General features: G+C 44.5%; 1 protein-coding gene across 2 annotated transcripts; it reads right to left on the bottom strand.

Moving 5' to 3' along the window:
- Positions 1-1,906: 1,906 nt before the first annotated feature.
- Positions 1,907-22,359, bottom strand: CWC15 (CWC15 spliceosome associated protein homolog). Of its 2 annotated transcripts, none has more exons than XM_063127842.1 (7): positions 22,257-22,359; positions 19,789-19,966; positions 19,348-19,460; positions 17,212-17,300; positions 16,450-16,560; positions 5,815-5,933; positions 1,907-2,323 (listed from the first exon to the last, which is right to left on the bottom strand). In XM_063127842.1, exons 2-7 carry the CDS (start codon positions 19,917-19,919, stop codon positions 2,194-2,196), a joined length of 693 nt encoding a protein of 230 aa, XP_062983912.1. In that variant the 5' UTR covers positions 19,920-19,966; positions 22,257-22,359; the 3' UTR covers positions 1,907-2,193. The 2 variants fall into 2 exon arrangements, with proteins under 2 accessions (XP_062983912.1, XP_062983913.1); XM_063127843.1 differs by lacking the exon at positions 22,257-22,359 and adding an exon at positions 22,050-22,107.
- Positions 22,360-22,810: the final 451 nt, after the last annotated feature.

Below are 22,810 nucleotides of genomic sequence, written 5' to 3'. Positions count from 1 at the left end.
GCCCCTGGTGAAATTCCCTCTTCATCACAACAGTTAAAGCTGCAGGAGCCCTGCCCTCTTTTGTATCTGGTCAGGAGTGCAGGGTTCCTGCAGCTTTGACTGTGGTGATAAAGAGGGGATTTCACCAGGTGCTGCATGCATACAAATGACACCTGCTGAAATTCCCTTTTCTATACAACTATTAAAGATACAGAAGCCCTGTCCCCCTTTCCATATGGTCGCCCTAATTAGGCCCACGCTCTCTTCCAATGACTTAAGTGGCTTTCCGTGGAAGAAAGTGACACTGAAGTCAATGGGACTTAAGTAAACATGCCCCCAGCCTTAGCTCTAGTCACACTTCCTTGCATGCAGCTAGTTGCTCTGGATGGGGAAATGCCTCCCCGTTCCCAGCAGAGAGAAACACAGGAGCTGCCATGTACTGAGTTGAACCATTGGTTTATTTAGCTCAGTATTGTCTACACCAGTGGTGGGCAGATTTCAGGCTTGGGGGATCTACTTAAGAGCCATGCTGAAACAGGCCAAGCATTCTGTTCACACAGGGGCCGACCAGCTGCCCATGGAAAATCCACAAGCAGGACACGGGTGCAACAGCACCTTCCCACCCATATTCCCCAGCAACTGGGGTAAATAGGCATACCGTATCAGAGGCAGGATAGAACCATCAGGATTGGTATCTGTTGATAGCTGGTGAGAGACAGGGTGGTGTAGTGGCTAAAGTGGGGAGATCTGGGTTCTAGTCCTCATTCAGCCATGGAAACCCACTGGGTGACTTTGGGCCAGTCACAGACTCTCAGCCCAACCTATCTCAACGGGTTGTTGTTGTGAGGCTAAAATGGAGAGGAGGAGGATTAGGTACGCTGCCTTGGGTTCCTTGGGAGGAAAAAAGGCAGTACGTAAATGTAATAAATAAATAAATAAATAAATAAATAAATAAATAAATAAATAAATAAAACAGCCTTCCCCTCCAGCAATTTGTCTAAACCCCTTTTAAAGCCATCCACTAGGCTGACTTCACTGGGGAGACCAGTCCACAATTGGGTCCACCACTAAGAAGGCCCTCTCTCTCTCTTTCTACAATCCTCCAAACATCCCTCAGATGTTGATCAGTGTTTGGGTAGGTTCATACCAAGAGAGGCACTCCGTCAGGTATTGTGGTCCCTTGCCGTGCAAGGCTTTATAGATCAAAATTAGCACGTGAAATTGGCCTTGGAAACATACAGGCAGCCAGTGCAAGCAGGCCAGAACTGATGTTGCATGTTTAAGCCTTCCGGTCCCCATAATCAATCTTCAATAGAAGATATTTTAAACCAAGGACTGTTGTCTAGCTCACATGCCCATTTCTCTCTCTCTCTCTCTCACACACACACGCTTGCACATTTCACAAACTCTCATCTCTCAACAAATATGCTTCTCTTGAGAGCCACTTAAAACTGTCCTGATGGCTCTTCCACCTGAACGAAGAGCTTCCAGTAGAGAATTACACAGTGTGCGCAAAGCGACAAGAAAGGAATTACAATGGGGTTTGTAGAAGGTGAAGGAAGATTACAGGCTGTGCTGTGAACTGAGACAGCAGCTTGTTTCTAGCCATGGTGAAGCACAAAGGGGGAGTGCATGGATTAGGGATGGAAAAAGCCCCAAAGAGAAGAGGATTATAGTGCATTACATTAATTGCAATAGGAGCTTAGAGTATGCTTGCCGAAAAAGCTATTAAATTGTACAGGAAAGGATGCAGGCGTATTCATCAAAGCACTCATTGAAACATGAGTTTTAAGAACTGCAGAGAGAGAGGCAGATGTTTTCTTAAGGGCTTCTAGTGATAAAGTTGGAAATAGAAGCACCCCAAATGCAAAACCTGTGGTGGGTAGAGTGAAACCACTTCTAGAAGAAGGAGGTTACTCTGATAGCCTTCAGAGTGAAAGATTTATTGCAAACCATAACCATTTACAGAAAGGCCATTAAAAGTAAATTCATATCGGACAAGGAAACATTTCTGGGAAATAAGATGACCAAGTTAAAATGAGAAAAGCACAAAATATTCCAGGTGCAGGTTAAAACAAAAGTATCAATGACCTCGGGGAAGAACTGCTACTTGTTGACAGATTCTCACTTTAAAACCAGATTTTTTGGGGACGGTGGACAAACGATTTGCTCCATTCAGTCTATCAGCAAGGCAGCAACGTTAAAACGAAAATACTACTTGATGTATTTCTCCATGAACTTTTTGTGAAATTCAGACCGCAGCGTGTCGTTGACAAATCTTTTGTCTTTTTTCATCTCATCTACCCCTTTCGCACAGTTCTTGAAGACCACGTCGTCGTCCCACCTAAAAATGGAGGGGGAAGACAAGCAAAATATGACAGTTGTTCTAATAAGAAGAAAACATACAGCAGGAAGAGACGTCGAGAGACGGAGATTATTAATGATTTATTGTGTTTGTAATGCATTGTTTTATTATTGTTTTATTTACGATTGTAAGCCCCCTCGAGTGCCCTTTTTTCAGTAAAAAGGCAGGGTACAAATCAAATAAACACATTAGTCCGTGCTCTGATGTTTAGGTTCATTTTTCACTTTTCATGGATATGTGCAGCTCAGCATCAGTTCCACTGGGGTCAGTTCCATAGCTCAGTGGTAGAGCACCTGCCTTGCATGCAGACGGTCCCAGGTTCAATCCTCAGCCGAGCGCCATGAAAGGCTATGATGGCCCTGATTACTGCCATCCAGAAAAGAAATTCAGCCTTCGCTGGTCGGCAGCAGTGCCAAGCATATAAAACGTGACACGTTAATTCAAAGAGCTTCCAGTGGGGTAGCTGTGTTAGTCCGTTCCGGCAAAAACAGCATCTCGTACACCTTAAAGACTAACCAAGTTACGGTGTAAGATTTTCAAACAGGAGGACCAAGCACCATCCTATGCATGTTTACCAAGAGCCGAGTCCCAATGAATTCAATGGAACTTACACCCAAGGAAGTGGCCATATGAGAAGACTTGATTCTTGAACTATAGCCAGACTAGCAGCCGCTGTTCCTCAGGAACTTGTCTCTGGCTGAGAAATCCCGGGAACAATCTTTGGCAGCAACACAACATGGCAGAGGGAAGTGAAGCTCTGAGTCCAGGGACAGAGGTTCTGGGTCACAGCACAGTCTCTTAAGAAACTCATCTGAGACGTCGTGCTGAGAAACAATAGGCTGACTTGAACATAATCCAGAAAGAGGGTGCACTTCCGTGTGACTTGGATGGATAGGACAAATGCTCAACCCTATAATCTTCCACAGAGGATCCCAGCTGGGGATAAAGCCTCCTGTGTCCCTGGAGAGGAGGTTTTCCCTATAAAACACATCCGTGAGTTTACTTTGGAAGCCCAATTACAAACGGACAAAATGTTTCGAGAGATATTTACATGCATCTAGAATTGCATGCTGAAAGGGACTTTAAAAACCCTATGTAGTCCAATGGTTCTTAAAAGTGTGGGGTAACCCTTCTACAGATGTCGCTTTGAGAGGGCTCCACCCTTAAAAGGCGGTCCAAAAATAATTTAAATAAATAAACAAACTGAGAGTCACCAAGGGCAGTTATTTGTTATAAAATGTATACCCACCAAACTAAAGGCAGCTGACAGGGTTTACACAACATTCAAGAATGAATATGGGTTGAGTGTGGGTTGTCATTGAATCGTGGGTTACCATGGTTTGTTAACTACAAGCAAACTCTAGTTCACAACCCAACAACAAACCATAGGTTCTCTTCATGGGTTGTTCATGTTAACAAGCCATAGTTTGTCAGAGCAGCTGGGTTCAGATGACGCAACAAGCCATGTTTTAACAACAACCCATGGTTCAATGACAATTCACACTCAACCTATGCTCAACTGAGTGTGGGTTATCATGGGTGAAGCCAGTCAAAAACAATAAATAGATCACATCCAGTTAGAACATGAGGCAGCCATGCTTCCGGCAGACCTACCCACTTGAATTTTAAATTTGCCTTTTAATAATGTGCTGCTTTTAATAATGTATTAGTTTTAAATGTTTTAATTAGTTATATGGTGTTCGCATTTGTGTTGTACCCCGCCTCGATCCAGAGGGAGAGGCGGATAACAAATTTATTATTATTATTAGATCATGTTTTAACCTATAAAGCCTTATTTATTTATTTTATTACATTTACATACCGCCCCAGGCATTTAACCTGGCATTTAACCTCTCCTCCCAGGCATTTAACAAGATATGCTAAGTTTGTTTGCTTTTTAATGGACCCCAGAACTGTTGTTGTTTAAATGAATACTGTTGTTTTATACTGTTGTTTTTATATTTTTGATGGTTTAAAATTTTGTATACTTTTTAATGTTCACTGTTTGTAGCTTTTGTAAACCGCCCAGAGAGCTTCGGCTATGGGGCAGTATATAAATAAATAAATAAATAAATAAATAAATAAGATAAAATAGATCAGTCCAAAGGCCTCTCTCTAGTCCAGCATCCTGTTCCCACAGTGGCCAACCTGATCCCTCTGGGAAGCTTAAAACAGGACATGTATGCAATAAATCCCTCCTGATCATGTTCCTCAGCAACTGGCAAACGGCCCCTAATGCTGGAAGCAATATTTATTTATTTTTATTTATTGCATTTTTATACCGCCCAATAGCCGAAGCTCTCTGGGCGGTTCACAAAAATTAAAACCGTGAAGAGCATAAAAGCAACCCACAAATTTAAAACACAAATACAAAATACAACATAAAAAAGCACAACCAGAATAAAACCAGAGCAAAAATTAATATAAGTTAAAATATGAGATTAGGGGAGTGACAGGAGGCCATGAACAAGAGGGGCAGGAAAAAGAGGAATTATGGGAAGGAAAAGTGCATAGGGCCATGGTAGATGCCATGGATTGGAAATCCGGCTGAATTGATCCAACCCCTTTGAAGGCTGCTGGATTAGACGGAACGTTGCTGTGATCCAGCAGGGCTCTTCCTACATTCCTATTGGGTGTCTCTGTTAGGAATAGAACCTCTATGTTCAGAATAATAATAATAATAATAATAATAATAATAATAATAATAATAATAAATTTATTTCTTACCCGCCTCTCCCTTTGGATCGAGGCGGAGAACAACATTAGAACAGGAATCAATACATCTTAAAAAATCATGATTTAACATTGATCTGGAGAGGCCTGCCGGAAAAGGCTAGTCTTTAAAGCTGCCTTAAAATCACACATAGTGTTAATTTTACGAATCTCCTCCGGCAGGCCATTCCACAAAATATCGCCATTGTGACTAGTAGCCATCCATATCCATAGCCTTATTCTCCATGAATTCGTCCAGTTCACTTTAAAAGCCATCCAAGCTGGTGGCCACCACCACATCTTGTAATAGCAAATTCCATATTTTATTATGCGCAGTCCGAAGAAGTACTTTATTCTATTTGTCCCAATTCTCCCACCAATCAGCTTCATGGAATTCTAGTATTATGAGAGAGGGAGAAAAAACGACTCTGCACCATGCATATTCCCCCCAAAGTGCCTTTTCTCGAAGCTAAAAGTGTCCTCGCAGGGCTGCTGCTGCAGCTCCTCCTTCCCAGTGATTTCAGCAACTATTATCCTGGAATGTTCTCCTTTTGGAGATCCATTAAAGTCTGAGCTTGGGTAAGCTGTGCCCATTCTACAGATCTGGTATAGCTTACAGTGAGACTTAACAGCTCTTTTAACAACGTGCCTAGAAAGCAGCGAAATCGCTCTGGAACAGTGAACCCATAAAGGGGTGGGGTGAACATGATGAAAGTAATTTAATATACTGCAGGGCTCCCCAAATAACACCTCCATACCTCCTCTTTACTTTGAAGTTTGCTTGAGGCTGTACTGGACCAGTAAGGTTCAGCAAAGGGTTGCCGCTCAGGATGTTCTCCATCCGTATCCTCTCCTCTTCAGCCTTCTGCTCTAGTTCCTGTCAAGAAGATAGAAAAGGTTGGTCCACAGTGGTGTTACATCAGAGCGCCCAGCTTTCTTTTCTGCTTGGTCTAGAAGACTTTTCGAACGAATGATCTCCATGGCAGCTTACAACAAAATGAAATACGAGGTGATTAAGCCAACTCAGTTTGCTTGAAAACAGAAGCCTTCTCTCATGCTCCAGTTGCTGCTGACCTTACCTGATCAGTAATAAGAAATACTAAACCAAGTTTTAGCTCTTAAGGATGTAAATAGAATGCCTGGAAGGGTTGCTGAACAAGATTCAGAACTTTGCCGCATGTTTTAGATTACCAGGAAATCCAATTTTGATTTATTTATTTTTAGTTCAGAGTCCATACAGTCCTCGTGTCTTTGGGACAGCAAGCAAAGAAAATAGATAGCAAACCAGCGTTAAGAAGAATATAAGAAGAGCTGAGCTAGATCAAACCAAGGTCCATGTTGTCCAGCATTCTGTTCACACAGTGGACAACCAGCTGCCTGTGGGAAACCCATAAGTGGGGCCAAATCCATGGCCATCATTGTTCAACATCTAAGGTCCTCCTCCAGGTGCGTACTCCGAGAGAAGCTCAGAGGCTGGTGACAAGAGAGAGGGCCTTCTCTGTGGTGGCCCCTCAAATGTAGAACAATCTTCCCAACGAGGCCCGCCTGGCGCTGACATTGTCATCTTTTCGGTGCCAGGTCAAGATTTTTCACTTCTCCCAGGCATTTGGCAATATGTAATGACCCTGTGTCTGTTTTTTTGGCTCATCGTTTTTAAAGTTGTTATAGTGGTTTTAAATGTATGTGTATTTCGCTGGTTTTTGTGGTTTTTAATATTTGTATATTGTTTCTAAGTGTTTTATCTCATGTGAACCGCCCAGAGAGCTTCGACAAATGCAATAAATAACAATAATAATAATAAATAATATTCTGCGGTATCGAATTCCTTAGTTTAATTATGCACTGTATGAGTGGGATTGAACAATTCACCCCATGGCCATAGGTGGCCAGGAGTTCAATGCAGGCGAGTGAAGAGGTAGAAGAGCGAAGGATCTGTTTGGATTCTATGCTAGTTGCTGAGGGAGGAAAATGTGTCTTCCTTCCACTATCAGCATGGAAATGCAGCAGGCTGGCAGAGGAGTGTGTCTGCGTGTGTGGTGGGGAGAGAGATTTGTGCTACCCTTCCTCAATTTTTTTTTAGCAGCATGTTTTTCTGTGTTGACTGAGGAGAAGGGGGTAAGGCTACTACATTTTTTCAGGCTACTAATGTTTACCCTACCCTGTGCCTGTTTGCATTCTCTTCCCCTCCTTATTGCTTTACTATGATTTTATTAGAATGTAAGCCTATGCGGCAGGGTCTTGCTATTTACTGTTTTACTCTGTACAGCACCATGTACATTGATGGTGCTATATAAATAAATAAGTAATAATAATAATAATAATAATAATTTACAAGGCCCTACTAAATGCCAATCTTATGCCAACGAGAAACCCTTCCACTGGTATTTTAAACCGCCACTGAATGCTGACACAGCAAAAGTGGAGCTAGGGCAATCCTCCCCCAAGCGGGTGCCCTCCAGATGTGTTCGAATACAAGCGATAGCATGATGGGAGTTGTAGTCCAACACATCTGGAGCTTGTTGGAAGGCTGAGCTAGGTTATTAGGCTTGTCTTCAGTAGGCACGGAGATGCAAATAATAAAAAAAGATGGCCCAGGGATTCAGAGCAGTGCATTTGGAACCTTTTGTTCCTCGCACGGCAGATTCAACTTTTAGCCTTTCCTTACTTCGAACGGAAACACTGGCTGGAGTGCTGATGGTTTGGATGAAATTGGAGAACGCAAGCCGGCTGATTTTGCTCTGCCTGGATGATAACAGAATGGGCTTGTGTAATCCAGAAAGGGAGTATGTAGCTGTCCTGGTTTAAAGAATTCCCTGGGGCTGAGGGCAGGTCAGCCAAGTTTCAATATTACAAGGCAAGTCCCAAATACCCAAGTTTTTAAAAAGGTAGTTATGGTTAGGACGTGGCCTCCTGCTCAACCTTCTCACACTCACTGCGGCACAAGACAAAGCAAGTATTTTAGGAATCCTTTGTATGATGAGAAACTCAGCAGAAATGATAAAATAAGACTGTATGTATCCTAAGCAATATGCATTGCTTTATTTAATCACATTCAGATCCTGCCCTTCATCCAAAGAGCTCAGGGAGGTGTGCATGGGGTTATCCTACTTTATCAACTTCATCTAACCTACCTTGCAAGGTTGTTTTAAGAGCGCAAGTGACCCAAGGCCACCCAGAGAGCTTTGTGAGTTAATGGGGATACAAACCCAGGGTTCCTGGTCTAAGACAAAAGAGCACGACTCCTTTCTAACTACATCGTAAGGAGCTTTTCTTGTTTTAAACACTCAGCAGCATCTTACGGTGAGTAGGGATTGGGGAGGAGGGGATTTTGTTGCATGTCGAGGCAAACTTAGCCAGTTTGCTCCTCCTGGACCAGCACATGGACCAGAATGTAGCTAGGCAGCTTAGTCAGAGTTTCCACTATATGGCTTCTCTACTTCCAGTATATGAGATGGTTTGAGGGCTGCCCTCAATTTCCCCCCTTTTTTATACAAATTTAAGCTGCTTGAAGCAGTTAAACACACAGTGCCTTAGGCTCTGATACAAAATCCTTATTAAAACGATCCAGGAGGCAACTGTGTGTCTTTACATGCTGTCTTTTCCTGGGTCATTGAACCGAAAAAGATGTCTGCCCCAAAGATCAATGGGAGCAGCCACCTTCCTCCCCACCCTTCCATTCAATGCCTCTCTTAACAGATAGTTTGATTTTTCCTGGTACCGATTTTATGGCTGCATTTGCTTCTGCTTTTAGCAGGTGTTTTTACTAAGATCATCTTCAGGGGCCCTTCTCCGTGAGCCCCTGCTGAAAGAAGTGAGGAAGGTGGCTACTAGGAGGAGGGCTTTCTCCGCTGTGGCACCCTGGTTGTGGAATGAGCTCCCCAGAGAGGTCCGCCTGGCACCTACACTGTACTCCTTTCGTTGCCAGCTGAAGACTTTTTTATTCTCCCAGTATTTTAACACTTAATTATAACTTAAATTTAAATTTTACTGTTTTAACTCTGTATTATAATTTTATATCAATTTTGCTGCGTGGTTTTTATTCTGGTTGTGCTTTTTATAATGTATTGTGTATTTGTGCTTTTAACCTGTTGATTGTCTTACTATGATTTTAATTTTTGTGAACCGCCCAGAGAGCTTCGGCTATTGGGCGGTATAAAAATGTAATAAATACATAAATAAATAAATAAATACTATTTGTACAATTTTAATTGAAGTTTGGTATTAATTTTTGTTTGTGTGCCACCGTGGAACCTCTGGCTGAAAGGCAGCACAGAATGAACATAAGAAGAGCCCTGATGCTGGATCAGACCAAGGGTCCATCTAGTCCAGCACTCTGTTCACACAGCGGCCAACCAGCCGTTGGCCAGGGACCAACAAGGCAGGGCACGGTGCAACAGCACCCTCCCACCCATGTTCCCCAGCAACTGGTGCACACAGGCTTACTGCCTCAAATTGATAGCCTTTGCCTCCAGGAATTTATCCAACCCCCTTTTAACGCCATCCAAATTGGTGGCCCTCACTACATCTTGTGGTAGTGAATTCCATGTTAACTATGCACTCTGTGTGTATGTGTGTGTGTGTATTTAAAATAGCAATTATATGGACAAGCTGCATATAGCCACCTCTGTTGCACCCAAGAGAGGCCCACTGGACCATACTGCCACATCTGATACATACTTCAGCCTTCCTCAACTTGGGGCGCTCCAGATGTGTTGGACTGCATCTCCCAGAATGCCCCAGCCTGGCTGGGGCATTCTGGGAGTTGTAGTCCAACACATCTGGAGCGCCCCAGGTTGAGGAAGGCTGTGCTGATGCACAAAAAGGTTTGGGACAAGCATAAAATTACAGAGGGGCCATAGCTCAGTGGTAGATCACACCTTTTGCATGCAAAAGGGTACTAGATTCAACACCCACTGAAAGAAACTCAGCAAGCAAGGCTAGGGGAGAGACCTATGTTTGGCAGCCCCCCTCCAAATGGTCAATCAGAGCATCAGTGCCGTGCTGGATGTACCAATGTTCTGACCCAGGATAAGGCGGCTTCCTATGGGCAAAGGGACCTGGCCAACGTAATGCTGAAAACCACCATTAGGACGGAGAGTCCTCTGAGGGAGCTCTGCCTTTGACAGCCTCTAGCAGCCCCTAGTGGTACCAAACGGTCATTCTAGAGACGGTTTCCCTGTGATTATTTATTTACAATATTTATATACCGCTCCACAACTAGATAAATTCGGGAGCGGTGAGCAATAAATGATACAAAAAGAAGCATAAAAGACTACGTTAATACTAACATCAGTCCGCTGGTCTCTGTCCACCACTCTGCCGCTAAGATCATCTTCTTGGCCCACCACTCTGACCATGTCACTCCACTTCTGAAATTCTTCATTGGCTTCCAATTCACTCCAGAATCCAATATAAACTTCTCCTGTTGACCTTCAAAGCTTTTCACGGTCTAGCTCCTGCCTATCTCTCCTCTCTCATCTCACACTATTGCCCCGCTCATGCTCTCGGCTCCTCTGATGCCATGCTTCTCGCCTGCCCAAGGACCTCCACTTCCCTTACTCGGCTTCGTCCTTTTTCTTCTGCTGCCCCTTACGCCTGGAACGCTCTTCCAGAACACTTGAGAACTACAAACTCAATCACAGCTTTTAAAACTCAGCTAAAAACTTTTCTTTTCCCTATAGCTTTTAAATATTGAGTTTGTTCTGACTCTATACTGTTAGCTTCACCCTACCCGGTGCCTGTTTACACTTCCCTGTGCCTGTTTGCATTCTCTTTCCCTCCTTATTGTTTACTACAACTTTATTAGATTGTAAGCCTATGCGGCAGGGTCTTGCTATTTACTGTGCAATCTGTACAGCACCATGTACATTGATGGTGCTATATAAATAAATAATAATAATAATAATACTATTACTATTTTTAAAACAGAATGTTTGTATGCATGATGTACACCAACTTGGGCGAAGGAGTCCCTTTCGATATCAGTATATTATCGAGAACGGGTTATAATTACCTGCCTACGTAATAGAATCCATACACTCCGTTCGCCGCTTGAAGGATTGGCTGCTTGTACATTTTTAGGCAGGGACTCTTTTTTTTTTAAAACACAATGTGAGCGCTACACAAAACCATCAACAGCAAAGCAGTTCAATGTAAGAGCGCCCACTCAGCGTATGACAAAACGACAGTTTGTGTTATTATTTATATTGGTATAGTTAAGTGTTTGGTTCAGGCTTGGATTTGCTGTGGCCAATTCTTTTCATTTTCAGGAAATGGTAAGTAAGTGGGAGGGGGGAGTTGGAATGGTGAGCCGTGTGAATGGTGTTGTCTCATTGGTTGGTTGAATTGAATGGAGAGAGAGAGTAAGGAGGCAATGCGAGGACGATTGGGCAGTTTTTGGCAGGTAGTTAGGATTAGGGTGTTAGTGAGGGTAGGAGTGAGTAGGGGCTTGTTTCAGGATAGCATTAGGAAAGTAGAGTTATAGGATTTGGAGGTGGTTAGTATTCCCTGGGAGGTGGAGGGAGGTGGATGGATGTGTATAACGTAGAACAAACTTAAAGTGTCTTTTAAAATCTTTTCTACTCTGGAGGAAAACCCCAGCCGCGGTCCGGTTGCTGCTACTTTCTGATTCAGGACACAATCTTCTCATTTTCTCCTCTCAATTCTTTTCTCCTCATATCTGTTCCTTATGGCTCGTTCCAATTTCGTCTCTCCTAACTTAGTTCCTATTCAGTGTCTCCCCTCTTCTCAGCTGCCTTTTTCGTGTTCCTTATGGAACTGTTGCTCTGTTGCTTCTAAGGCCCCTGTCATTCAGGACTTGTTTATCTCTAGGTCTCTCCACCTCCTTGCTGCCCATGATACCGCCATCTCTGCTGCCCTCTCTCTTGGAGGACTCTCTTTCTCTCACACTAGTTGCCCAGAGGGTCGGGGTGGTGGTGTGGGTCTTTTATTATCTAGTTTGTGCCAGTTCCAGCCTCTTTCCATTCCACCGTCACATTGTTTTTCCTCTTTTGAGGTACATGTGGTGAGGCCTTTCGCTCCATTGCAACTGCGGATTGCAGTTCTGTATCGCCCCCCAGGCTCGTCCTCAAAATTTATCTCTGATTTTGATTCGTGGCTGTCCTTTTTCCTCTCTGATAACTGTCCTACTCTTATTTTGGGTGATTTCAATATTCATGTGGATGACCCTCAAGACGCTGCAGCTCTACCATTTCACTCATTATCTTCCTCTTATGATCTTAAGCTTTGGTCTGATGTACCCACACATTCCCTTGGACACTGTCTGGATCTTGTTCTCACTCGGAATTGCTCTGTTTTGGACTTTTCTACTGCTCACTTTCCGTTGTCAGATCATCACCTAGTTTCTTTCAATATTACTCATAATCCTCCTCCTTCACGTCCCGCTTCTCGCTCTTGTCGTGACTTGCAATCTATCAATTATGAGGCTTTTTCTCAGTCTCTAGCCTCCTCTCTTCCTTCTGTCTTTTCGGCTGTCTCCTTGGACTCAGCTGTCTCCTTCTTTAATTCCTCCTTATCCTCAACTCTTGATACTCTTGCTCCATCTACAACTCGGATAGTTCGCCCTTCTCAACCCCAACCGTGGCTCACCTCTTTCCTCCGCTACCTTCGCTCTTGTTCCCGGGCAGCTGAACGCCTTTGACGTAGGGCCAGGGACTGGGCGGACTTTGTCCATTACAAATTTGTACTCTCCTCTTTCTCTTCTGCCATTTCATTGGCCAAACAGCAGCATTACTCAACGTTGATCCAGTCAAATGCTAGGCATCCTCAGCGGCTCTTTGTGTCCTTCAATTCTCTTCTGAAGCCTAATCCACCATCTCTCCTCGCCTGTCTGCTAATAACTTTGCCTCTTTTTTCAATGCTAAAATCCAAACTATTCGCTCTGATCTGGCCAGCTCTGCTCCTCTTCCATTTCCTGTTCCTCATCTGCCAGTTCCTCCTGCAAATTTCTCTGCGTTTCCTTCAGTCTCAGCTGATGAACTGTCTACAATACTGCACTCTTCGAAGCCTTCCACTTGTTCTCGTGATCAGATTCCTTCTCACGTCTTTATTAATCTTATCCCTGCTATCCTCCCTTCCTTGCTTCATATTATTAATTTTTCTCTGTCCTCTGGTTCATTTCCTTCTGCTTTTAAACATGCTACAGACTCTCCTATTCTCAAGAAACCTACTCTTGATAGGCTATCTCTGTCTAACTACCAACCTGTCTCTTTGTTGCCGTTTGTTTCAAAGATCCTGGAGCGTGTGGTCTATTCTCGTTGTCTTGATTTTCTTTCTAGTAACTCTGCTCTGGATCCTTTTCAATCTGGATTCCGTCCTTTGCATTCCACTGAAACAGCCCTTACTAAGATTACCAATGATCTTCTTACTGCCAAGTCTAAAGGCCATTATTCCGTTCTTATTCTCCTTGATCTAACTGCAGCCTTTGACACGGTTGATCATGATCTTCTTTTAGATTCCCTTCATGACCTCGGATTTTGTGGCTCTGTCTATAACTGGTTTGCCTCCTATCTAGCGGGTCGCTCTTTCAGCGTGTTGGCTAATGGCAGCTCGTCTTCCTCCTTTCCCCTTTCAGTAGGGGTTCCGCAAGGCTCAGTGCTTGGCCCGTTGTTGTCTTCTTTATACATGTTGCCCTTGGGTAATCTTATTCAATCTCATGGCCTCCAATATCATCTGTATGCTGATGATACACAATTATATCTTTCTTCTCCGGATCTTTCTCCTGATGTTCACGATTGTATCTCAGCATGTCTTTCAGATATCTCAGCTTGGTTGCTTCATCGTCGTTTGAAACTTAATATGGCAAAGACTGAATTGCTTGTTTTTCCGCCTAAACCTTCTCCTCATCTCTCATTCACTCTTACTGTCAATGATGTTACGCTTACTCCAGTCAAGGAAGCTCGTAGTCTTGGCTTTATATTTGATTCCTCGCTCTCCTTTATTCCTCATATTGAGGCAGTAGCTAAATCCTGTCGTTTTTTCCTGTATAATATTGCCAGGATTCGATCATTTTTGTCTGTCTCTTCTGCCAAGACTCTTGTTCATGCATTGGTTATTTCTCGGTTGGACTACTGCAACCTTCTTCTCACTGGCCTTCCTTCTTCTCACATTAGTCCGTTGGTTTCTGTTCACCACTCTGCTGCTAAGATCATCTTCTTGGCTCGCCGCTCTGACCATGTAACTCCACTTCTGAAATCTCTTCATTGGCTTCCAATTCACTTCAGAAGCCAATATAAACTTCTCCTGTTGACCTACAAAGCTTTTCACTGTCTAGCTCCTTCCTATCTCTCCTCTCTCATCTCACACTATTGCCCCGCTCGTGCTCTTCGCTCCTCTGATGCCATGTTTCTCGCCTGCCCAAGGGCCTCTACTTCCCTTGCTCGGCTTCGTCCATTTTCTTCTGCTGCCCCTTATGCCTGGAACGCTCTTCCAGAACAATTGAGAACTACAAGTTCAACCACAGCTTTCAAAGCTCAGCTAAAAACTTTTCTTTTTCCTAAAGCTTTTAAAACTTGATGTTGTGCGGACTTTATACTGTTAGTTTTACCCTACCCTGTGCCTGCTTACCCTACCCTGTGCCTGTTTGCTTTCTCTTCCCCTCCTTATTGTTTTATTATGGTTTTATTAGATTGTAAGCCTATGTGGCAGGGTCTTGCTATTTACTGTTTTACTCTGTACAGCACCATGTACATTGATGGTGCTATATAAATAAATAATAATAATAATTTTCCTATATGAATAAACTTTATTCTTATTTTATCAACCACGCCTGCTCAGTCATACACAGGACTTGAGGTCCATGTCATACACATGCACACTCACACAAAAAAGGTTTAGGGTTCCCTCATTCTTTTAGAGCAGTGGTTCTCAACCTGGGGCACTCCAGATGTGTTGGACTGCATCTCCCAGAATGCCCCAGCCAGGCTGGGGCATTCTGGGAGTTGTAGTCCAACACATCTGGAGCGCCCCAGGTTGAGAAAGGCTGTTTTAGAGGATAAAGAATAAAGTGGTGGCGGTGGCAGCGAAGGAGAGGTTTAGGAACAGACGCCACAGAGGCTGGTGACGCTTGGGCTCGTTTCCGAGGTTGCCCTTGGAAGCCCTGGCTAGGTACCACTGGCGCAACATAACCAGCAGAGGTGCTGGAGCTGTGCTGGATACAGCCCTCAATTCCCGTATCATGCCAGCTTAAAGAGGAGGGCAACCAGGATGATCAGGGGTCTGGAAACAAAGCCCTATGAAGAGAGACTGAAAGAACTGGGCATGTTGAGCCTGGAGAAGAGAAGATTGAGGGGAGACATGAGAGCACTCTTCAAATACTTAAAAGGTTGTCACACAGAGGAGGGCCAGGATCTCTTCTCGATCCTCCCAGAGTGCAGGACACGGAATAACGGGCTCAAGTTAAAGGAAGCCAGATTCCGGCTGGACATCAGGAAAACCTTCCTGACCGTTAGAGCAGTACGACAATGGAATCAGTTACCTAGGGAGGTTGTGGGCTCTCCCACACCAGAGGCCTTCAAGAGGCAGCTGGACAACCGTCAAGTATGCTTTAGGGTGGATTCCTGCATTCAGCAGAGGGTTGGACCTGATGGCCTTATAGGCCATTCCAACTCTACTATTCTATGATTCTGTGGGGTGGGGAACCTGCAGCTGAGGGCCACAGTCCCCACCTAGCTTCATGCGGCCCTCAATGCCATTCAGCTGCGTGGATGCAGGAGGCCCACACTAACGCTCAGCAATGGCTCTGAACTAACTCTTCCTGTGGTTCAGTGGCCCTTCATAGGAAAAAGAGTTCCTCATCCACTAGCTTCAAGGGTCCGAAGGCAGCAGAACTAACCAGGACATGAGCCTTGGCCCTTGGGAGGGCTACAACCAGTCAGTGCAGACAGTCCTTTAGTACTTCCATGGAGAGAGGGGCAGCAGCACAAAGGCACTATTCGGTTCTAGCAACACGTGTGAAAAACGCCTTCAGCATTTACCAGCACCCAGACTGGGATGGGTCACGATTCTCAATATGCACAGATTAACCCCGATCCTCACAAGACGGATATAGCTCTGTATTAGAGAATTATCCTGTTCAGACGCCACACTAAGCTATGGTTAGGCCACTAACCCTTTTGCAGCAAACAGTTAGTGAGCGTGTTTGTACTGTGGTTATGTAGCCACCATGGTTAGGAATGGAAACACAGGAGAACCAGTGCCCATCAGAACAGACCCATCATGATCAACATCAAGAATCCTGGGAGTTGTAGTTGATAGCTTCTGGAGGGCGCTAGGTTGGGAAAGGTTGGACCAGACAGTACTTGGTGAAGCAGACCACTGGTCTATCTTCATCTAAGGCACCTTCTTCAAGGATGAGATTTAATGTGTACAGTTACCTTTCGGGCCTGCTCTTCAGCGCGTTCCTTTTTTATTTTTTCCAGCTCAGCTAAAAGAGCAGCCGTGTCATCGTCGCTCTCTTCATCGTAGTCTTCTTCTTCCTCTTCCTCCTACAAAGACAGAAGAATGAGCAAACTCCTCTTTCCATTTCTTACCCATCTTGGAAACATTTAGTAAGAGCTTTGTACATAATGCCACACACAACTAATCTGGCAAGCCTCTAAATCAGGGGTGGGAGGGTTTAAACCTCTTTCAGCCAGAGGGTCGAATTAAAGTTTGGACAAGTGCTTTCCAGTGTTGGGCATGGCCAAAGGCAAAAGGGGCTGCCCCCCCCCCCCCAATATGGCCAATGGTCAGGAATGCTGGGAGCTGTCATTCAAAACATCTGGAAGGAATCGAGTTGGAGAACGGTGTAAGAGTTTAACCCAGTATAAGACCATAAGAAGAGCCCTGCTGGATCAGACCGAGGGTCCATCTAGTCCAGCACTGTGTTCACACAGTGGCCAACCAGCTGTCAAACAGAGACCCATAAGCCAGACAGAGGTGCAACAGCACCCTCACACCCATGTTCCCCAGCAACTGGTGTATACAGGCTTACTGCTTCTGATACTGGAGGTAGCACATAGCCATCAGGACCAATAGCCATTGATGGTCTTCTCCTCCAGGAATTTATCCAGCCCCCTTTAAAGCCATCCAAATTGGTGGCCATGACTACATCTTGTGGCATAAGGCAGCTTCCCAAAACACCCAAGAATACGTACATCGGTCAATGGATCATCTGCATCCAAGTTAGCCGCAGGGATCTGATCTAGTCGGGGTTTCTTTGAAACTGAAGAGGAAGTTGTGTGCTCTGAGGAAGAAATGCAGGGAATTTTGTTTAAAAAAACCCTCAGATGCCTGGGAAGCAATGAAAGAAAAGTGTTTGCAACAGAGAGAGGGACTCACCAGAGGTGAACTTACTACACAGCTGCCTGTGCCAGCTCACAGAAATCTTGTTATTAATCTAAGTGTCAAGACACACACATACCCATGTAAGCCATTTGCTGCATATCAACAGCTGGACTGGAAAGAGTGGGGAGGAATCTCTGTCCTGGGATCTTTATTGTTGAGGGTTTTTAACTGTCTTGTATGTACATGGCTATTCTTTCTTATATTGGTTTTTTTTTAAGGTTTTAATATTTTGTAAACTGCCCAGAGAGCTTTGGGTAATGGGTAGTACAGAAATGTAATAAATAGCAGCAAAGCTCTCTGTATCTGGAGGCAATCACAAGCCAGTCTGACTCCATCTTACCACTGGAAGCAAACAGTTCTGGATTTCCCAAGAGACCCTGTGCTTTGAGAGCATCATAGAATAGTAAAGTTGGAAGGGGCCTATAAGGCCATCGAGTCCAACCCCCTGCTCAATGCAGGAATCCACCCTAAAGCATCCCTGACAGATGGTTGTCCAGCTGCCTCTTGAACGCCTCTAGCGTGGGAGAGCCCATGACCTCCCTAGGTAACTAGTTCTATTGTCGTACTGCTCTAACAGTCAGGAAGTTTTTCCTGGTGTCCAGCCGGAATCTGGCTTCCTGTAATTTGAGCCCGTTATTCCATGTCCTGCACTCTGGGAGGATCGAGAAGAGATCCTGGCCCTCTTCTGTGTGTCTCCCCTCAATCTTCTTCTTCTCCAGGCTAAACATGCCCAGTTTAGGTCTCAAAAGCTGCAGGGGCCATTAAAACCACCACCTCTTTCTCTTGTTTTACAACCACCTTCCCCACAGCCTTTGCTGCCAACAGCACCACCCTGGATAGACTTTTGCACTCCCTCTCTGCCCTCCAGCTATTGGTGTAACACAACTCCAATCATTCCTGGGCACTGAGATTGATGGGAATTGGTCCAACATCACCTGAAGCATCATCACACAGGGGGAAATCTTGTCTGCTTACCTTTTGTCACCTTTGTCCCTTATTACTTCCTCTTTCGAAAGAGGAAGTAAACAACGTGCACAAGGCCCATTCAGTGGGCTGCTTTGATCGCGCTGCTTCTCCTGCACACAGCAGGAGATAGCGGCAACTTCCGTCTTTAAAAATAAGTCGGACTTACTGGGGTGTGTTTTTGTGGCGATAAGGCTAGAAAGGGTGGGAGGTGCATGGGAGGCAGACGACGTTGTGAGATGGACCTGCGAAAATCCGTGAGTGCCCAGTAATGAGCGTGCAATAAAACGCTTGCCTGACAGAGCTCCTGGAGGGCCAGAACTTCCCCACTCTTGCCTTTTATCTTCTCCAGGGCACATCTACAAAGGGTAACTTTAAAACTCTACACGGGTTGGGTGCAGGTTACCTGCGGGATCACCTTCCCCCGTACAATCCACCCCGCATACTCAGGTCCTCTGGGGAGAACTTATTTCAGTCAGCCACAACTAGGCTGACAAATGTTACCCAGAGGACCTTCTCTTTTGCTACCCCCAGACTGTGGAATGGCCTGCCGGAGGAGATTCGTCAACTTAATACCCTTGTGTTTAAGAAAGCCACAAAGACTGATCTCTTCCATCAGGCCTACCCAGATGAATTTTAAGATGTCCAATTGTTATTTTAGCATTGTATTATATATGTTTTTAATCAGTTTTATGGTGATTTTGTATTTAATGTTGTTCCCCACCTCAAGATAAATATTCTATTCTATTCTATTCTACTCTACCATGCATCCCATTACTACTAAAGCATCTCTTTCAACCCAGGGATTAGGGGGAAGTCTCTCTTTTGCCCTCTGAAGACGCACACCTTCGCACATTCTTTTAATTCTGCTTTGAGTAACTTTCTTGAATGCCCTGGAACTGCCCTTGAGACACAGGGGGTTCCCAAGCCATGGACTGACCACCCCTCCAAAGGCAACGGCGACCCGCTAAGGCAACACAGACCTCGTGGGGGGCGGTCTCTGTTCTTCTCTCTCACAGCAACGCGCTCCCTCTCTTCCAGTTCTCTCCTAAAGTCACGGTTGCGAACCTCTTCAGGGGCATCCTGAGTGGTTTGTCTGAAACATGAAACAAGCACAGAAGCTGAGGGGTGTCGAATTATTCCCTTAGAGCTGGTGTAGCAGACCAGCCAAGAGTGCGGAATGAGAAGCCCCCACCAAATTTTTACTAGTTTGCCCGCTGGCACATCCTGCATTTGTGGCCAGAAAGACCACAAAGAATCAAATCTCGTGCAGTTTGTCAAAGTTCACCTGCAGCCAATCCTACCTGCCCAAGAGAATGGCCTTTTGCAAGCCAAGAAGAAAAGCCTTGTCTGCTATGGGCAAAGAACAAACACACAACTATGGCAAAAATCAGTTCCTACAAGAAATGTAAATTGGTCTTTACCTGTATTTGATTTTAGTGTGAGAAGGAAGATCTCTGCTGGAATATTGTTTGGAGAGCTGACTTAGGTCACCTTCTCCTTTGCCTCTCCCTCCTCTTGCAGGTTCAAATGTCGGTCTAGCCGCAGTAGTCATCTTAAATACCGTGGGATCAAATGCTCATCATGGACGGAGGCTATAGCCTAACACAGCAAAAAAAGAAAGAAAGAAAAGAAAAGCATTAATCAATAAGCACAGGAAGTCGAATTAAATCAAACCATGCACCTCGGACACAGTTGCAGTCCAATGCTAAGCAGGCATACTAAGCTGCACTGAATTAATGGGGCCTTAATCCCAAGCAAGGATGCATACAATTGCAGCCTTAAGCTTACATCTTATTCCACTTCTTCACCCAAAAGTCCCTTAATGATATACCAAAAGAAGCTGAAATGCTTCCAGATGAAGGGGTCCTAACACTATCAGTCAAAAAGCACTGTGCAGCTATTTTTTTCTTCCTTCACTCTTTTCTTCCGTAATGGCTTTTTTCTGGTAAGGAAAAAAGACCGAAGTAGCAGTGGAGCCATGAGAAGGCTACAAATTGAAGATTTTGTCATCTGGACCCCCCTATAAAATCCCGTGAATGAAGCAGTGCAAATGCACAATAAAAAGTCTTATCTGGAAGCACCCTTATACTCTTTCTTCTAATTTACAGAGACGAAAGGGGGGAAGATACAAAGAACAAAACTTAAAATATTTCTAATGTTAAAATTATCTCATCTCTTTCTATCTTTTGAGTTGGGCAATGAGAACTTAGGATCTGCAGAAGATAAACACAAGATAATGAGAAAAATGATCACAGACCATACCAGAATTGCAAGTGCATCAGGTACATGCATGTTTTGCGTTGTCTCCTGCATTCTACCTTATCTTGTACTATTCACTCACTCTCATCCTAACTGACCACAGAAGTCGTTGCGAGGGTAAAATAGAAGAGAACCCCATACCACTCAGAGCTCCGATTAAAAGAATATTAAATAGTTTTCATCTAAAAGGGAAATTTCAGAAGAATGGCAGGCTATTGTTGGCTACATTGCACATCTCTGCATATTATTTATTATTATTATTTATTACATTTATATACCGTCCCAAGCCGAAGCTCTCTGGGCGGTTTATAAAGATTAAAATAATATATCCCTAGAAACTTCTAACACTTCCTGTCTACTTCATGCTGTACCCGACAAAACAGTACCTGCTGACAAAAGCCCACGCCACCATAAACTAGACTTTGGAATCACAGATAATTAGAACAACCACAAAAAACAAACTAACAACTCTGCAGAGTAGGTCAATGTTACTTCCATTTTGCAGATACGGCACAGAGGTATAGCAATTTCCCTAAGATTGCACATCTGAAGCCTGTTGTAAAGACAGTAGACCGTAAACTCAAGCCTTCTTGGACCATTCAGCTCTTCCTGAGGCCCCTCTGTCATGCCCACTCATACTTAAAAAGACATTGGCTCTGCTTGTCCATCAACCTGGGCATATCACTGCCCACTTAGCACCCAAGAAGCAGAGTTCTGAATAAATCTTAGAATGAGCGTAGCTGGCTGGGGCATTTATTTATTTATTTATTACATTTTTATACCGCCCAATAGCCGAAGCTCTCTGGGCGGTTCACAATTTTTTAAAAAAGACATTAATCTTTGTCTCTATTTGTCTCTATAATGGAATTGTTTTATATGTGATTGTAAAGCGCCACGATACCAGAAATGGTGCGGTGGCGCTATAAAAATGCTTTAAATAAATAAATAAATAAATATTTGTCAACAAAGCAACATGAAAGGAATTATAACCGCACGTACATTTTAACACTTGAGCTACTTAAAGAAATTAAACTACAATTACATCCCATCTCCCAGATCTCATATAGTATTTTAAATACTACATTTCTATACTTCATATGAAATGCTGCTGCGCATGTTTACATAGAAGTAATCTGGTGCAGCACAGTGGCTAAAACAGTTCCCCACAAGCTGGTGCCCTTTACCTGTTTTGGATTGCAACTCCTAGCACCCCGGCCATTGGCCATTCTGTCTGAGGCTGATGGGAGTTGTAGTCTAATGACATCTCAAGGGCTTTCGGAAGGCTGCTCTACAGCACCGAATCAGGAAATCCCCGATTCAAAACTCACCTCTGCCATAAACTCTCATGGTGTCCTTAAGCAAGGCGATCCCCTCTCAGGATCAGCACCCCCACGTCTGCATGGGGGTAATAACACTGACCTACCTTACAGGGTTGTTGTAAGGATTACGTCTAGATAATGGATGTCGAACACTTGAAAGGGATACACAAACGTGTACTTAGTATATATAGTGACAACTAGCAATGTCCTGACTAGCAACCAACCCGGCCACCACCTTTCCCAGCGCCGCTCCCTTAGCCAGAACGGCCCCGGCCCCGGCCCCCTGAGGAACCGCCACGACCGACACCTACCGCGCTACCTTCCTCCTCCTCCTCTCATAGGCGCCGCGCCGCTAGGCCAGCCGCGCCATTACTCCTCCACCCTCCCAGCATCCACCGCGCCCGAAACCATAGATACCAGCACAATTCGAAAGAGGAGGAAGTCGCTAGATCACAGAAAAAGGCAAGAGTGACACACTAGCTGAACTTCCGGTGAAAATAAAAAACATAAGGAGAGTTGCGACGCTCTCAACTTAGGTGTCTCTATGGTGGAAGAAGTCATTTTGTTGTTGTTTATTCGTTCAGTCGTTTCCGACTCTTCGTGACTTCATGGCCCAGCCCACGCCAGAGCTTTCTGTCGGCTGTCGCCACCCCCAGCTCCCCCAAGGTCAAGCCTGTCACCTCCAGAATATCATCCATCCATCTTGCCCTTGGTCGGCCCCTCTTCCTTTTGCCTTCCACTTTCCCTAGCATCAGCCTCTTCTCCAGGGTACCCTGTCTTCTCATTATGTGGCCAAAGTACTTCAGTTTTGCCTTTAATACCATTCCCTCAAGTGAGCAGTCTGACTTTATTTCCTGGAGTATGG

Source organism: Elgaria multicarinata, chromosome 5, assembly GCF_023053635.1.
Source record: "Elgaria multicarinata webbii isolate HBS135686 ecotype San Diego chromosome 5, rElgMul1.1.pri, whole genome shotgun sequence".
Taxonomy (NCBI): domain Eukaryota; kingdom Metazoa; phylum Chordata; class Lepidosauria; order Squamata; family Anguidae; genus Elgaria; species Elgaria multicarinata.
This window is presented reverse-complemented; position numbering and strand designations above follow the sequence as displayed.

Bases quoted from the DNA above. Each gene is read 5' to 3' on its own strand.
- CWC15 (XM_063127842.1), bottom strand. From the start codon at position 19,919: ATGACTACTGCGGCTAGACCGACATTTGAACCTGCAAGAGGAGGGAGA. The intron at 17,301-19,347 runs GTCTGTGTTGCC...TTTCTTCCTCAG, and splicing joins CAGAGACCGCCCCCCACGAG to AGCACACAACTTCCTCTTCA. The intron at 2,324-5,814 runs GTATGGAGGTGT...CTCCATTTTTAG, and splicing joins AACTTCAAAGTAAAGAGGAG to GTGGGACGACGACGTGGTCT.